This window comes from Mercenaria mercenaria, chromosome 9 (genome assembly GCF_021730395.1).
Source record: "Mercenaria mercenaria strain notata chromosome 9, MADL_Memer_1, whole genome shotgun sequence".
Classification (NCBI taxonomy): domain Eukaryota; kingdom Metazoa; phylum Mollusca; class Bivalvia; order Venerida; family Veneridae; genus Mercenaria; species Mercenaria mercenaria.
In genome coordinates this window covers 20784590-20802011 of record NC_069369.1, presented here as the reverse complement: position 1 = coordinate 20802011, position 17422 = coordinate 20784590, and the positions used below count along the sequence as shown (strand labels likewise).

Sequence of the window (17422 nt, the reverse complement as noted above, 5' to 3'; positions counted from 1 at the left end):
GACCATCTTGCTTTTTTAAATCTTTCAGTAGTAATTAGATCAAACCCAAATTCATTAAAAATCAAACGTGGAACCCATAGAATTAATTTTGTTACAATTACTCTACCAGCATCAACAGCATTAGCTCTAAAAATTAATTCATCATCATCTGTCAGCTGTAGTGTTATTTGAATTTGACTTGGAGGTAAAATATTAGTTTCTAAACCCTGAAAAAAAAGAATTTAATTATTTAATGGAATTTTAGTGTTTACCTCAGCACCACCTTGGATTAATTCTTTCTAATAGCGAAACCATATTATATCCAGCTTGGTCATTCCTACTTTCAGCAACAGCAGTAGTATCTAAATAAATAAACTCATTTGTTCCAGTTGATTTTGCATAATCCTCAGATAGTTCAACCAAACTCTTTACATTTATTACTTTGTATAAATTATTACAATCATAAACAATTTTTTCCATTTTGGTTAACCACTAACTGATCAATTAATGAAGCTGCATTATTAATTAAAGCAATTTGATTATCATCTCCATCAGCACCATAATTATTACCATTAGCAAGCTTATTTACTTTAAAACTTACTTCAAAATAACCATTAAACCAATCAAAATATGAGCTTCTATCATTAATTGTAAAGTGATATCCGTTTTTTTGTTGCTTAACATTATTTCCCAGGACAGATATTAAAGCTGTATCTAATTGAATAGGAGTTAATTCATATCTTTCGCAATATTCTTTTGTTCTAAACATGTATATATTATATATTATTTTATTTTTTTATTTTAGTTTTTATTTTATTTTTTATTAAAGTTAAAACTTTAGTTTTTATTTTATTTTTTATAAATTAATCTGTTAATACGTTTTTGTTGAGCTGAAGTTCCAGCACGAGCTAAAGCTCCAGATCCTGACAATATTCTATTTATTCTCATATGAATATCCTCCTCATTATCATTATTTTTATTATTATTTTTACTGTTATTCTTTTCTTGTAATTCCTTGGCAATTAAATTACCAACTGCCGGAGCAGGTTTCTTTTTAAATTTTTCAACAATTTTAGCTGCAGCTAAATTTCCAACTTCTGTTCCAACCTTTTTTGTTCCACTTTCAAATGCTGCTTTTCCTGCTGTTTCCAAAGCTTTTTTTCCAGCTGTGCTAATTGAAGATGCAACTCCGCTTGAAAGCAATTTCGTTAAAGTGTCAAAGATTCCTGTTCCGCGTATATTTTCTTCTCCCGTGTGAGCATCAACATAAATAAATATTCCTTTATTTTTATCATAAACTTTTTTGTACATTATATAAAACTAAAATTTTTAATTTCATAATTAAAGTTTTAAAACTTTAGTTTTAATTAATTTCTTTTAAAATTAGTGTAAAACTTGTTTCAACCTCATTAAAATTAATTATTCTACCAAATACATCTGTAAATATATTCTAATTGAATTTATAATATAAATTTTTTAATTTCAGAATATCCAACTCTTTGTGGTTCTTTTGTAAAAGGATAAGCTCTTGTTAATCTGCAGTACTTAAAGCATAGATAATATCGCTGAAATTACCATCAACAAGTGAATTATCAATAAGATCACAATGAATGTAAATTGTATCCACAGAGTTAGTTATATTTGGTGTTGTAGTTCCCCATTCAGTTTTGTCTAATTTTTTTTTCTCAAATCCAAGCAATGTATGAAAATTTGATATTTCCAAATCCAACTTAAAATTATCTTAATTGAAATCAAAATCTTAAAACTACTTAAATCAAATTCCAAACTTATTGGAGCAATTTCTGATTTATCAAATTCATAATCACCATTATTTATTAATGTTTCCCTAATATAATTATTAATATCTGTGTAACTGTAAGAACCATTTGTAAATATGATATCTTTCCATTCTTTACCATTATGATAACGAATTCTTTTATTGTCATATTCATCACTAATATTATGCCAAGAGTAGGTCATAGTGTTAATACTATCCAAACCAACAACATAAGTTTTATTTTTATCTAAAATTAAAGAACGACTAAATCTGATTGTAAAATCACTCGGTTTATTTTATTATCTTTAACTGTTTCAGAACTTAATACTATTTTTGTTCCATTTATATATAATTAAAACTAAAGTTTTAAAACTTTAACTAAAGTTTAAATTCAAGAAAAATATTTTTATAAAAAATTCATGTTGTTCTGGTAACAATGTTTTCATTTTTAATAGTTCATCAAATTTTTCTAATACCTTCATTTTTTAGTTCTTCATTATTATTTCCAGCATTAATTGAACCACAAATTAACTCCAAGTCATTAACCAATTCTTTTGGATTACATGACAAACGTCATAACCTTGTCCCCTAATTACTTTTTTAAATTTCATAGATCTTTTATTGATAGGTAATCCTGATTTTTCTGTTAATTCTTTGAATATTTTTCTTGAATAATTGAATGTTTTTATTATTGTTATATCTTTTATTAATCAAATCAATCAATCATTATCTACTTTAGTGTTAATTACTTCTTTTCCAGTTATTCTATCCTTAGCAATTAATTTGTTTTGACCATAAAGTTTATTTAAGTTAATAATTAAATTATCATATTGTCCATTTGGTGAAACTTTATATGGGGTTTTGATGTTTATTCCTTGTCCACTAAATATAGGAGCTAAATTAAAAGTATTTATCAACCGTTTTTTGTACTTTACCAGTTCGTTTGTTTATGTTTTAATTCTTTTGTTATTTCTCGTTTATATGGATCTTTTTATCTTGATTTGCTAGCTATCAGACCGTTTAGCTTCACAATATTCGTAGTAACATTACCTATTGTATTTGGGCTGTGTCTTCATATATTTTTATTAGGATTAGATTCATCTGCAGTAAAAAAATCAAACATTTCAGACGGTTTGGAATATCCATATTCTTTTAAAACATCAGTATCCAAACCAGCATTCAAATCTATTTCATGTATTTTTCCTCCCATTTTTCCCAAAATTTCCCTCAAAAGGTCTTCATCTTCAGGAGACTCTGTAATTGGTATTGGTTCTTGGAATAGCTGTGGTACACCCTGGTATGTTTGTATGTCTTTCATTTCATCACCTAATAACGCTAATTGTTGTTTTATTCCAGGTAATGCTTTTAACTGACTTGATAATTGTTCTTTTTGACTTTCTATTTTTTCAGTAATTGGTTTATAAATTTCAGTGTACATATCCCGATTTGTAGCTTTTCTTATTTTTTCTCTCATTATTTCTTCTCTTAAGATTTCTCATCTTTTGCCCAACTAATGTTTTTCTTATTATCATTTCATTAAGTTTTGATTGCATTTATATAATAATGTAAGATAATGTAAAATAATGTAAAATAATGTAAGATAATGTAAGATATTGTAAAATAATGTAAAACACCAAAAGATATTCGAATTAACTGTTCACATTATATTTTATTTGAAAGTCCGGGTAAAATGGAAAATAATAGGATTTGTGATGAACAAAATATAGATCGTGATACTTTTGCTAATGCAACAAATCAAAAATATGATTTCTTATATATTGACAAACCAAGGAAGTTTTTAAGAAAAAACTTTACTGGTAATATATAATAATTATATAATGGGAGTTTTTAATGACGTAAAACAAATAAGTGAACCTGACAGTATAAGTAAAGTTAAATTTGATATTGATTTAAGTGATTATGCTACTAAAAAGCAATTCAAAAAGCTTAAAAAGGAAACGGAATCGTATCTTCACAGAAATAAGGAACTTGATAACACAATGAATAGAGCATTAGATATGGGAGGTAATGAAATAATCAACCTAGGAAATCCAGATAAACCCAACGATGCAGTTTCAAGACGGTTTGTGTATAAAAAAATTCAAAGTGTAATAGATGACTATAAACTTGAAGACATCAAAAGTATAAAACAAACACTAGAAGAAGAAGTAAAGAATATTGGAGAATTAACAAAAGATTTTAAAAAGAATTCATTATTAATTAATCAATTACAAGGTAAAATTGAAGAAGAAATGAAAGCTATGGTTGATTCTATTAAAGAACTTGAAGAGAAATCTGATTTGACAGATGACAACATAAAAGAAGTATTTCGAGTTAATTTAAACATTTTATTCACTCAAGTTCAAGAATTAAAAGATAGTATGATTAAACATGAAGAACTAAAAGACAAGATTATTGAAGCTGAGAAAAAGTTACAAAATATGTATCAGTTAGAAATCAGAACAGAAATAAATAAACTAAATACTGAAACTGAAAATAAGCATAAAGATTTATTACAATTAATTTCAAATAAACTTGCAGAATATAAATCTGATTTGGAAAAGGCAGCTTCACAAAGAGGTGATGATCACGACACAGCATTAGATAACCTTAAAGAAGAGCTTAATTCTAAAATAGATGAGTTTAAAAAACAAATTCGAGTGTGGATTAGTACTGTTGACAACCGTCATAATTTAAAGTATGCAGACTTAAGTAATATTAACAAAAAATTACAAGAAGATATTAATGAATTTAATGCTAAAGTTGAAGAACATAAAAATGAACTGGACTTTGTAGTTGAAAAATCAGTTAAACAAGGAGAGTTAATTACTGCTAATACTGAAGCAATTAAGATAATTAATGATCAGCTAGAAAATTTGAAAAAACAACTTGTAAACATGATTAATAATGTCGATGCACATCACAATATAAAGTACGAAGAGTTAAGTAAACTTAAAGGTTTATTACAAAAAGATATTAATGAATTTAATGATGAATTTAATGATAAAATTAAAAAAATAATAAATGATTTAGACTCTGCAGTTAAAATATCAGATAAACAAGGAGAATCAATCACGTAGGGATCCGACGTCTAAACGGTTTGCAAATCCAACCAAAATCCAACGTTAATCCGACGTCGGGTCTGACGTCTATACGACGTCTAACCGACGTCAAATGCCTACTGGGATAGTATATGTTTATATCAGAAAAAAATTAAAATTTATTTAACAGAAAGGACAATGTTTGATATTCATTTTTATGACGATTCAACATATACAAAAGTATCATTTATACTTTTGTCGGATAGTTATGTCAGATTCCACATATTGGAGGAATATATAAATTATAAAGAAAGTAAACTTTTGGATTAATCCCTAGTTTTAATTACTATGTGTACCCTAATAATATACTTACTAATTGAAAATAAGATCAAATACCTTACATTTTATTAATAAATATAATCTGCCAAAGTTTTGCCAAAGTTTTGCCAAGTTGGCAGACACTGCCACATTGCTGCCACTTGGCAGAAAAATGGCAGGCTTTTGATTGGTTGAATTTGTGTTTGCCAACGTTCTGCCAAAAGTTTGTCAAGTTGGCAGCGACTGCCACATTGCTGCCACTTGGCAGGATTTTGGCAAATATTTGGTGGAAGTGTTTAATCATATTTTACTATAGGTTTTAACAATAATTTGTTAAAAATTGTTTTAAAATTTGTTTTAAATTTGTTGAAATTGGTCAGCATTGGATTTTTTAGAATAGGGTCAGGGGGTCAGGGGGGTCAAAATCGGGCCAAAAGCGGTAATTCTAATACTACTTACACACTTTTATTTTATGCTAACTGATGATATAATCCATATCACTCACTGCATATCACTCACTGTAAATGCTGATCTGCTTGTACATTGTGTATAAATTTTAAATTATTTGCTTTAAATAGGATGAAAATTGTAGTCGCACTTTGTTCTTTATAGTATATTTCTCGATTCAAATTATTTTACTTAATGAGAATTTCATAACGTTAGGCAGCAAAAAATAAAATGGAACTTTATGTCATGTGCGTCTTTCTAACGCCACAATACGTCTGACATCATGTCCGTTTACGCGCGTCTCTTTCCCTCGCTGAGATTAAAATTTGTTGCAAAATGCATATCTCAACGTAATTAAGCATAAAATAAAAAGAAAATTTGTTTGTTTTTCGTGAATATAGAATATCTCACCTCAAAGTGAGGAAATTTTCACATTTTCACTCGCGATACGCGTTCATGAAAATCTTTGATATTTTCTCACTTCTCAATGAGATATATTCCATATTCACTCAAAACAAATAAATATCCTCTATCGAATTGGGTCGTTGAATACGAGTTTCGCATCAAGTAAACGTCCAATTTAAACAGCTGAATACTTCTTTATTTCGCCAACTTGGCGGCCAGGATTATTTATATAATACGTTTAGGCATTTACACGTATGCCTGCACCAGAATATCTTCATGGAAAATAGGGCCATGAATTACAGTTAGGAATTGATTTGATTTTGCATTTGTCTAGTCACGCTCAAATAGAATTATATTGATGTATGCTTGTATTTGAAATATTTGAACTGTTTTAAGGCTGTTTTGTAGAGATTGTTTTGTACCATGCAGATGTCCCTAGGGGCGTTGTATTGAAACTAAACTAAACTAAACAAGATAGAGCAGGACGCTTCATAATGAACGACTACACGAGGCAAAGCAACGTTTCAGATATGATATCAACACTGCGCCGGGAAACACTAAACCAGAGGAGAGACACGGCTGTTTAATATCATAAACCATCTAGTTGGTGTAACACCTGACCCTCCTCTCGCCAATGCTCTAACACTGAAAGGCCATATGCAAAATCTTAGACAGATATGTTGCAAAAAGTCATCCTACCAGAACAGTTTCTTCCCCGCATCTGTAGTTCTGTGGAATCGCCTCATCATTGATTTGTTTTCCCTGATGCCAAGATGGTCGGTCCATTTTTTTTAGAAAATGTTGGTGGAGGACTCAGTAGAATTTCTTAACAATTAAACTTTGTTTACGCGTCTCAGTTACATTAATGGGATTATTAGCATATGAAACTTTCATTGAACTCCATGCCACACATTCCTCCGGAGCTCCAGATGAAAGACACCGGACGTCGGACAATAGTTCTGACTGTTTACCGACAAGCCATTCTGTGAGAAAAGAATCAATGTGTTAACATCAAAGGTGAAGTCTCGGACTGGAAAGACGATTTGTCTGGTATAACACGGGGTAGTCTCTTGGGACCGCTTCTATTTATTTGTATGTGAATATAATTTGTATCTATAGTATGTATACAACTAAAATATACAGACAACTTTTTTACAACTACTGATATGTTTTTAAACACTAACGGTGATCTCAGCATGTTTATGTGACTGGCGAAAACCTGAAAAACCCCAAATTTTAAGGTTGATAAATGCAAAATTAAAGGAATTAAATATTTTGAATACTTCATGGTCTTCAAATCTTTAACTTCTCTTATAAATGAAGAAAGTGACTTTGGCTTGACTTTCCAAGACGACGTATTATTAAGAAGAAAAGAAAAACTCAGAAGTCTAGTAAAGTTAAAGTTGCAAATTGTGTATGGACTCATATACAAACCTTTGAATTTTTAAACCGGGGCTTTTGTCAAGCACCATCTTTAATATTGAAACGCTGTTTTGTTCAAATTCTTAGGTCGTATTCTTATGAAAAGGCATTGAGAGTATTGAAGGAATACATAGACTTTTAACTAGTTTTGTACCAGTATTAGACTTTTAAAGATCTAACTTACACAGAGAAAAGAAGACCCTTAAAATAATCAACGCTTGCTTACAGACGCAATATAGGTGATTTCATTCAATCAGTCATCATCATCATCATCATCATCATCATCAGTAATCGCCTCTCTCTAAAAGAGTATACTCGCGATTTGAACAAAAAAAACTAAACATGCGCAGCCGCATGGGACATATATTTACATCTAAAAAAAGACTAAAAGTCTCTTTTTGTACACAGTTTGAAAACTGATAAAATAAAGACCGGCATTTAGAATGTGTTGGTATTTCATAGAACAGCCTTAAAGCCCTCTAGCGTAGGCTGATTTACGGTACATTGAGACGGGCGGTTCTAATTACATACGGACAAGAGTGGCTTGGAAGAAGCTGTGTTGGTTGTGGATTCTGACTAGAGGAGGATCGGGAATAAAGTCAACAAGATTATGCCTAATTTTGCACCACATGGTTACTCTGGACATTGCATCTGTGCTTGAAGTGTGTCCCACTGGAGTTCACGGAGCATATTCGAAACATATTCAATGCTTTAAATTAATTTATTAGAGATCTTGAAGACATGCCATATGAACGTTGTTTTTTTCTTCACTTTTTTCCGAAAAAAAAAAGTCAAGAACACAAGGGAATCATTACAAAATGTGAAAACTTTTAGGCATCATGGTGCTTCACAACGGATAATTTCGGATTGGAATTAGGAATAATTTACCTGGTGAAATAGTATATATCTGTAAACACACTCAAAAGTTTCAAAACCCGAATTGATAAATTTTGTAGCGATAAGATGTGCCCAGGAAAGGACGATAGGATGTATGGTTAAAATGTTTAACTCTGTTATTTGCACCTAATGAGCTAGTCCCAATCCGTGACCCTAGTTACCTCACCTGACCGTCCGTCCTCAGACTGAGATGAAAGTGATACAGTAAATTTTACGTCACGAGTTGGACTACTAATGAGCTTGCTAATGAGCTTGCTCATCTTTTAACAGTCTGTCCCAGACAAGCGCCTCCCAGTCATAATCAGAAGTGACTACTGGTCAGAGACCACCAATTCCAAAAAGTACAGGGAACTTACTGGGAATAAGGTAAGTGTATACCTGGGAATAAGGTAACGTCTGTGCGTTCTGATTGGTCAGTCATGTAAACAAACCCAGGAAGTGATTATTTTTTCAAAATTGATATTTTTTTCACTGCATTTACAGTATTTTATTATACATTTTGACAAAATTTGCTACATTTTATGTGTATTGAAAAAAAGTTTTATCAAACGAATTTCTCCCGCCATGTCAATGATGTAAACAGGGGGTCATCTCATTCACACGAAAATTACTTAAATAAAGTATCACTATTCATATGTTTTTCGTCCGATATTTTGGTAGAACTAAGATAGTTCTTGAAAAACTTGTAATTAGATATACATGTTTCGATGTATGGAGGGCCGTACACGCCATAATGTTACAATGTAAGTCTATGGGAAAACAATTGGTGGTCTCCGACCTACTGGGCAATACACCGTGGATACAGATGTATAATCCTTCCATCCGAGCACGGTAGTCTACGGTTCTCTACGGAAATAAGTGCTATTATACGGAATTCGTCCCGGTTTTATCGTGACAGCTTTTAAACATAGTAGAAAAAGGGAACAAATAAATCAACATGACTGCTGGGTCCTCTGAAAAGAGAGAGGCCGACCCAGAGTTAGTTGAGAAAATAATACATACATTGAAGTCACAGGGATGTTTTGATCAGTTTAGAAAAGAATTTATTGCCGATGCAGACACAAAGGTTTGAAAAAGTATTGTGTTTTCGCGATTCAAAAAGTTAGATAATTATTTAGCATAGAGTAAGTGTACTCGGTTTCGCACAGTTCACGGTTCCGCACACCAAAGAATTTTCCGTTTCTTGTAATGAAATACTTGCCAAGAGAAATTTAAACTGGTGAAATCAAGGGACCAGGTCTCCTTTTGAATGTTCCTATAGTTTTCTAAACGACAAGCAGGCATCCTGATAAAAGACAAAGATATATAAAAGTGTAGTAAAAGTATCACCCAGACAGCATAAAATTAGACACCACTGAGGGTACCTCGCTTGTGCATGGTATAGCGACATCATTATGATAACGACAGCTAAAAATACAGTTTCTACAGAAGTATCAGTGTTGTGCAATTTCGATTCAACCAATTTCCGTACTGTACAAAGAATTAGAGAATTTTTAGTCACGGTGTGCGAAACCGGGTACAAATATGTCCGAATAATGGGTCATTTTCTGGCTATATTGGAGAGCTAACAGTGGTGAGCAGTTATCACATGAAGAATAACCTAGTGCATAAATAAAGAGCCATGTATCTATTCTTCTGCCTGAAAATGCAAAATGATAAATTGCTTCCACATATTTCAATTTATTTCAAGAAGTGTGTAAAAAGTGTGCGAAACCAGGTACACTGACTCTAGGCATTTCGGCACATTTGTTTAGTCAGTAATGACTTATGAGGCTTTATATGATTAAAAAAAAAATTGGCACGTTTTACCACCAACTGTCAAAAAGTAATTTGTTTTGGTGCACTGCAATTTTTGGCGAACAACACTTTTGTAGTGTTTCTTGTATCGGATGGCCTCGGTAGCTCAATTCAAAGAGCTATAAAAATAAATAGATTGGCAACTTGAAAGGCATATAGTGCAAATCTCGCCAACCTCCCGTGACATAAAAACGAGATCTCGTTTACCGGAAGTGGCTCTTTCTCCACGCCCTATTTTGTATGCGAAAGCAATTATTCATCGGTAAAATAATTATCACCGTATGACCACGCTTCTTTCGATAGCAAAAAAAAAAAACGTGTACTTCGTGTCTTAAAACCATTTCACATTAAACTAATTTTGTTTTAGAAGCTAACATGTATTTTAAATGTAGTTTTAAAGGTACAAATTGTAACTCCATGCTCGCCAATGTTTGTTTTTAGTAAGATAACGCCGAATCACGCTCTGACACGAGCTTACGCGAGATTACAGCCAGTTGCCATTCTGTGTATTTTATACTTCTTTGCTCAATTGGTAGAGTGTTGGCACGGTAAGCCGAAGGACCGAGGTTTGAGTCCCGGCCGAGGCCACACATTTTTCCTGAGACTGTTACATTTGGAGGTCCAACCAAGATGTTCACCCTTGGAGACAATGCAGGGCAAAGCAGTTTGGCTAGGGTGTGCATCAGAATTTGGTTAACAGCCAGCAGCAGTCATTGGCCAGGAGTACCAATGTCTGGCAATAAGAGGAAAGGTGTGTAGCGTTCTTGTATCAGGTGGCCTTGGTAGCTCAGTTGGTAGAGCGTTGCCACGGTAAGCCTAAGGCCCGGTCAAGGCTGCATATTTTTCCTGAGACTGTTACACTTTATACTGAGTAGGACAACACTGAGTTCAAATACTTGTATCCTTGGCATACCATGGTTCACAGAGTTAATTTTAATTCAGCGCAAACTCAATAAATAACAGTTGTCATGTGAAAATGTTTACATACATGATTAAATACATTTATCCTCCACCACATACATTATTCCAATTAACTTTATTCGATTTAGTTATCTACAGTCTGGGATTCATCCGAAACAGTCATGTCAAATAAATTATGTCAGTCATCTGCAAACCTTGATTTCGCGGATATGACATCACAGCATCCTGGGACTTGAATCACATGACTTAATTAAAGGTCAGATATAGTCATTCATGTGGTTTTCTTAATTTTAATGTTTTAGCTTTTAATATTTTTCACTACAGTAACAAAAAATTAAAACATTAACATTTCAAATCTCCAACAAAATAGTTTCTAGTTTTCAACACTTAAACAGTGAGGACATATGAAAGATTCCCGTCTTTTAGTTACTCTTACGTCAGTGCAGTGAATCTGATCGATTCCAGTGTTTACATGGGTTTTTCTTTTCCCATCTCATTACATTGAGCTCACTTTTGGAACGTGATAGAGACTGTAATAGCCTTTATTTACTTCTGATAGGCTGAGGTTTAATCAGAAAGTTTGAAAAAGCAGGGAAAAAATTGCTGAGGGTTATAGGTACATGAAAAACACTTTTTTAATATAACCGTTATTTATCACAACTTGTGCAAAGTGACCTCCATAGATAAAATGTAAACAAAGCAGACGAAGGAAATTTGGACTTAAAAAAAATAATTTTAGGGTATAAACATGTGTCTTGTGGGCCGGTGGTCTAGTGGTAACACGCTTGACTGTCAATCCAGAGGTCCGGGGTTCGAATCCCAGTCCAGGTACTGGAAATTTCTGAGATGCTCTTGAGTGTCTCCCAACTAACTAGAGGCCTGTACTGGTTCTTCCCAGGAAAGACGGCTTCGCGTGTATTCGGTGCTATACACCGGGCACGTTAAAGAACTAGACTGTCTATTCGAAAAGAGCTAGGCTAAGTTAGCCGGACACGTCTGTATCTGAAAAGTTCTCTCTGTCTGTTCTGGAGGCTTTATCTCACTCTGTCCCTCTGGTCAGATCGCTCTGTGTCTGTACTAGTACTAGTAGAGGATGATTTCGTGGCTGCAGTTGCTGTAAAGCGCCTTTGAACGTGTTTATCATGAAAAGGGCGCTATATAAATCTGGTATAATAATAATAATAATAATAATTTTTAGTGGCTATATTTAGGGATTAGCGTAAAAGGTAAAATTTTCATGACAGATTAATATTTAATGCACTTGCCTTCTTAAAACACACTTTTTTATAATTAGAAAGATCGTCATGGTCGAGTAACATTTATAGTAAATGCTGACGTAATTTCCAGTGCATGAATGCAAATCTCATGTGACCAGTAAGCAAACAATACTGGCCGTGAACCAGGGTATTCCGCGATTTTAAGGACTCCGATGATATATATCAAACAAATTTCTATACTGCACAAATAGATTTTATGCAGTTTATTTGATCTTAATGAACCCAAATCGGTCAGTAGAATAACTAGAAATTGATAAATATGTATACTTTTGACAATGTTTGAGTCAAATAATACAGACACTAGTAGAACATGATGAGCCATTGACAGTTTCGTCTCCAGCAAGTAGTAGCTAGGCTTTTTCAATTAAAAAACTTGCAAAGCTTGCAAAAATATAACTGTCTTTGGCGAAAGTCTGCAAAAATTCTACCCAAAACTTATTTACTATCAAAGGCTACACCATAAAAAACAATCCCCATAACTCTATTTGAATTTTGACAGAGTTATGACCCTTTTACTGGCAAAGCTGAGAAAAGTCGAGGACAGCTCTTGTTAGTCCTGCTGTGGTTGTTTTTAGGTCAGTTACATACTTTTTACTTATACACAGGGATAGGGCTGATATAGGACTATACAGGATCCATGTTGTTCAAGTCAGCTAGTGGGGCTTTCTTGGATTGCATGGCATGGCACTTAAATTTTCTGCACTTCTCCCCTAAAACTCTCTAGTTCTCCTAAGTCTTAGCTGAGGGAGAAGTGACTGGCAAGGTCAGATGACTCGGAGCTATCTTAGTCCCCTTTTTGTGTATAGTTACAAAGTAAATATATGACAAGTAAGAAATTAAGTACATACTATCACTCAGTAGGCACCTGTACTTATACTTGCAGCCGGCCTATCACAATCTACAACAGAGGGTTGAGTCGTATGTGTCACGTTTCCTGAGCCAGCAGAAATGGAGTCCAAAACTGAACAAAAATCAGCTGAGAGAGACGCTCCGCAGGCAGATCAATCAGTAAGCTTACTGCATATATATATGAGCTACACCATGAGAAAATTAACATAGTGGCTTTGCGACCAGCTTGTATCTAGACCAGCCTGCGCATCCACGCAGTCTGGTCAGGATCCATGTTGTTCGCTTTCAAAGCCTATTGCAATTAGAGAAACCATTAGCGAACAGCTGGTCGCAAACGCACTATGTTGGTTTTCTCATGGCGCGGCTCATATATATATACACATAAAAATGCAGAATAACTTCTATTACTAGCAACAGCAGCAAAGAAAAGACTCCTACTAACAAAGGCCTTCTAGTATACAGTAAAACACTGATTACTAAAAATGGGAATAAGTTGAGCAATATGCTCAAGTTACCTAGGGAACATAGAAATTAGAAGGAAAATGATGGGGGACACCACAGATTTCTTGAGTTAGCCTTGATGCACAGGCCTTCAATGCAACAAACAGATTTTATACTTCCTAGCTGTATTTTCTCTGAAGATGCTGCAGAGAGTAGTTTGTGATAAAGCATCACCTTTCCTGGATAAGTTATATTGGCAGAGTAAAATTGAAGACAAGACTGAGCCTTACTTTATATCTTGTGAAATCATTAATGTTTGCCTAAAACCACTAAATTTCTGTGTAAGAGGAATTTTTTGCTAAGTTCTTGAACTTAAGAAATACGTGAAAATATCAGCCCATGTAAATTTCCATGTTCACCAAGACACATCGTTGTAGTCTATTAAACTTTAAAAGAAAAACAAACTTAGCTTTAATGGCGAAGTTGTCGGTGATTCCTGAAAATTGCCGCTCGCAAAACGTCTGGAATTGGCAATATGTGAACATTTTAACCAGTGAATATACCCACTTACACAGTAGATGCCAAGAAAAATCAGTGATTCCACATAACTATATGTTTCATTGATTTAAGAGAACTTCTTTAATTAACGTTACCAGATATTAGTTGTTGTATTAGTTGTATATAAGCTGTTAGTATGTGTTTATGTGAGAAAAATGTAGTTTAAATTTTTTTGCTTAATTTTCCATAATTCCATATTTCCATAACTTTCCAGGTCTGGTATGTTGAACAAGGGCGTAGAGAGAATTGTGGAACAGACAATAAATCCGAAGATCATGCAGCTGATCAAACCAAAGACAGACGAGGTGACGTGTGAACACCTGAACATCAGTCTAACAGAACACAAAAATGCACTGAAGAGAAAACAACAAGAACAGCAAGAGAAACTGATGAAATCTCCAGACTCTGCCAGCATACAGAGTCTCCTTAGTATAAACTTCAACTCCCCACCACCAGGTAAACTTCAGTTCCCTGTCTGGACTGTACAGCTGATTGTATACTTCATCTTGCCCCTTACTGCTGTTGGGTTTGAGCTAGTTGTGTGAGGAAGCTGTTTTATTCTTATTTGTTGAATTTAAAGAATGTGAAAAAAAAATACTTGTACATTTAATTAACAGGAACACAAAAAAAATTTAATCCCTGTAAAAAAACATTTACATGTACTCAGCGCCTCACAATGAAATTACATGGTTTTTGGAAGCGGGCCTTGATTATAGTGTCTGCGTTCTTGTTATTATTATTAATCGTTTTTATGAACAGGTTCCAATGCTCCTCCTTTCACCAATACAAGTTCCCCAGCCATGCCTCCTGGACAGTTCAACCCAGGACCACCAGCAGCAGGAATGCTTGGCCCAACACCCACACCGGCACCTAGCCAGTTCCCTCCACAGCTTCCTGGCTTCAGCAACACCAACCCAGCTGGTCTGACATTTCCAGGAATAAGTCAACAGAGTTTCCCTTTTCTACCACATGTAAGTTGGGTTAGCCTGTCTGAGTTTTAGAAGAAATCTGCTAGGTATTGTTGTCACTTGATTGTCTGCGTTTGCTGTTTTTTATATGCCCGAAGGATGTATTATGTTATGACGCCAGTGTCCGTCTGTCCAGTGCTAGCCCTGGCCATTATAAATTAATAGACACTTATTTTCAGGGGAAAAAATTAATAGACAAACTTGGCGCGCACGTAATTCGCACGCGCTTTCGCATTTCAATGAAAAACATTAAACAGGGTATTTATAACTTTTTTTTTTCATGAAACACTTAAGCAAATTTTATTTTTCAGTTATCATTTTTCATGTTTATCATAGGCTTTGAATAATCATACATGTATGCATATCTTTAGTTGTTTGTATTCAGATGTCACTGAAAATACCATTTTAGTATGTGACATGACCCATTGTGAATTCTTGGCAAGAATGATCATTACTTTTTGTGACGAAAGTTAGGGCTTAAGCTAGGCTAAGATTTTAGGGAGAAGTCACTTCTCCCTCAACTAATATTAGGTAGAAGGGGAGAGATTTTAGGGAGAAGTGACAAGATTTTAGGGTAAATGTGGAAATATTTTAACGCCATGACATGCAAGTTAAAAAAGGAACTAAATATGCTTAATATAATGTTACTATTTTTATTATTTCCTGTCTTTGTTTAAGTCTATTGATTTAATGTAAATAACAAATTCACTCAAAATGTCAGTGATTCTGTTTTCTTATCCTTGTAAACCTTGTGAATCTAACGTGATTAAACTGCAAATTAAAGTGTGTTTTTTTTCACTCTTGCAATGATTGCCCAAACCAAGAAAACCCTTTGAATATAAATACAATTGAAAAAAGTTAATTCCATATCAGCAAAAATAAATCAACTCCCAGCCCTATAATGCATCACAGTCACTTTAAATAACAGGTGTGTATTGATGCTGGTTCTGAATTAAATACATGTCAATAGCAGTGACATCACTATGACATCACATGGAATACATGTCTTCTTTGATCTGCTGGTGTCCGCACACATTAAAAGAAACAGTTGTCAAACAGGTTAAACCCAATTTCTGATGGCAGGACTGGTGTCAAAAATGTGGGTAAATTTAAGTTACAGAAAGTGTCAGTGATAATATTATGTTTCTAAAGTCTTGGTTTTGAAAAATACGAGTAAAATTAAGTGGATTTAAGGAAATTACTGAGCCAGTCAAGGTAAGATACTTTCTAAAAGTCCAAAAAAGAATGTGTAAGCTAATATAATGTAAATCCCTACTGTTAATTTGTGCTTGTCCGCGGACAGACTGAATGCAAAAACGCACTTATTGTTCGCCGTCTAAAAGTCTCGAGTCGGACATAGGAATTCCGCATCTGAAGGAATTATGTTTTTAGCTCGACTATTCGAAGAATAGTCTAGCTATTCTACTCACCCTGGCGTCGGCGTCGGCGTCACACCTTGGTTAAGTTTTTGCATGCAAGTACATACAGCTATCATTTAAAGGCATATAGCTTTGAAACTTATTTATTCTTTTTCTAGGTCAATTACCAACCTCACTGGGTCAAGTTCCATAACTCTAACATGTATTTTGAGCAAATTATGCCCCCTTTTGGACTTAGAAAATTCTGGTTAAAGTTTTACATGCAAGTTACTATCTCCAAAACTAATGCAGATATTGAATTGAAACTTCACATGTGTCTTTGGGGTTATAAAACTAGTTGATAGCACCAAGTCCCATAACTCTGACCTTCATTTTGGCCAAATTATGCCCCCTTTTGTACTTAGAAAATTTTGGTTAAAGTTTTGCGTGCAAGTACATACAGCTATTACTAAAAGGCATATAGATTTGAAACTTATTTTTTCTTTTTCTAGATCAATTACCTACCTCACTGGGTCAAGTCCCATAACTCTGACATGTATTTTGGCCAAATTATGCCCCCTTTTGGACTTAGAAAATTCTGGTTAAAGTTTTGCGTGCAAGTACATACAGCTATTACTAAAAGGCATATTGATTTGAAACTTATTTTTTCTTTTTCTAGATCAATTACCTACCTCACTGGGCCAAGTCCCATAACTCTGACATGTATTTTGAGCAAATTATGCCCCCTTTTGGACTTAGAAAATCCTGGTTAAAGTTTTACATGCAAGTTACTATCTCCAAAACTAATGCAGATATTAAATTGAAACTTCACATGTGTCTTCGGGGTTATAAAACTAGTTGATAGAATCAAGTCCCATAACTCTGACATGTATTTTGGGCAAATTATGCCCCCTTTTGGACTTAGAAAATCCTGGTTAAAGTTTTGCGTACAAGTACATACAGCTAT

At 33.7% G+C, this 17422-nt stretch overlaps 1 protein-coding gene across 3 annotated transcripts in view; it reads left to right on the top strand.

Moving 5' to 3' along the window:
- The first annotated feature begins 9182 nt into the window (after positions 1 to 9182).
- LOC123546650 (biorientation of chromosomes in cell division protein 1-like 1) overlaps positions 9183 to 17422 on the top strand; it is a 40905-nt gene continuing 32665 nt past the window's right edge. For all 3 annotated transcript variants that reach the window (XM_045333102.2, XM_045333103.2, XM_045333101.2), the window contains exons 1-4: positions 9183 to 9352; positions 13165 to 13289; positions 14344 to 14585; positions 14889 to 15100. In XM_045333102.2, coding sequence (XP_045189037.2) covers positions 9224 to 9352; positions 13165 to 13289; positions 14344 to 14585; positions 14889 to 15100 — 708 coding nt within the window. In that variant the 5' untranslated portion in view covers positions 9183 to 9223. The remainder of the gene's footprint in view (positions 9353 to 13164; positions 13290 to 14343; positions 14586 to 14888; positions 15101 to 17422) is intronic.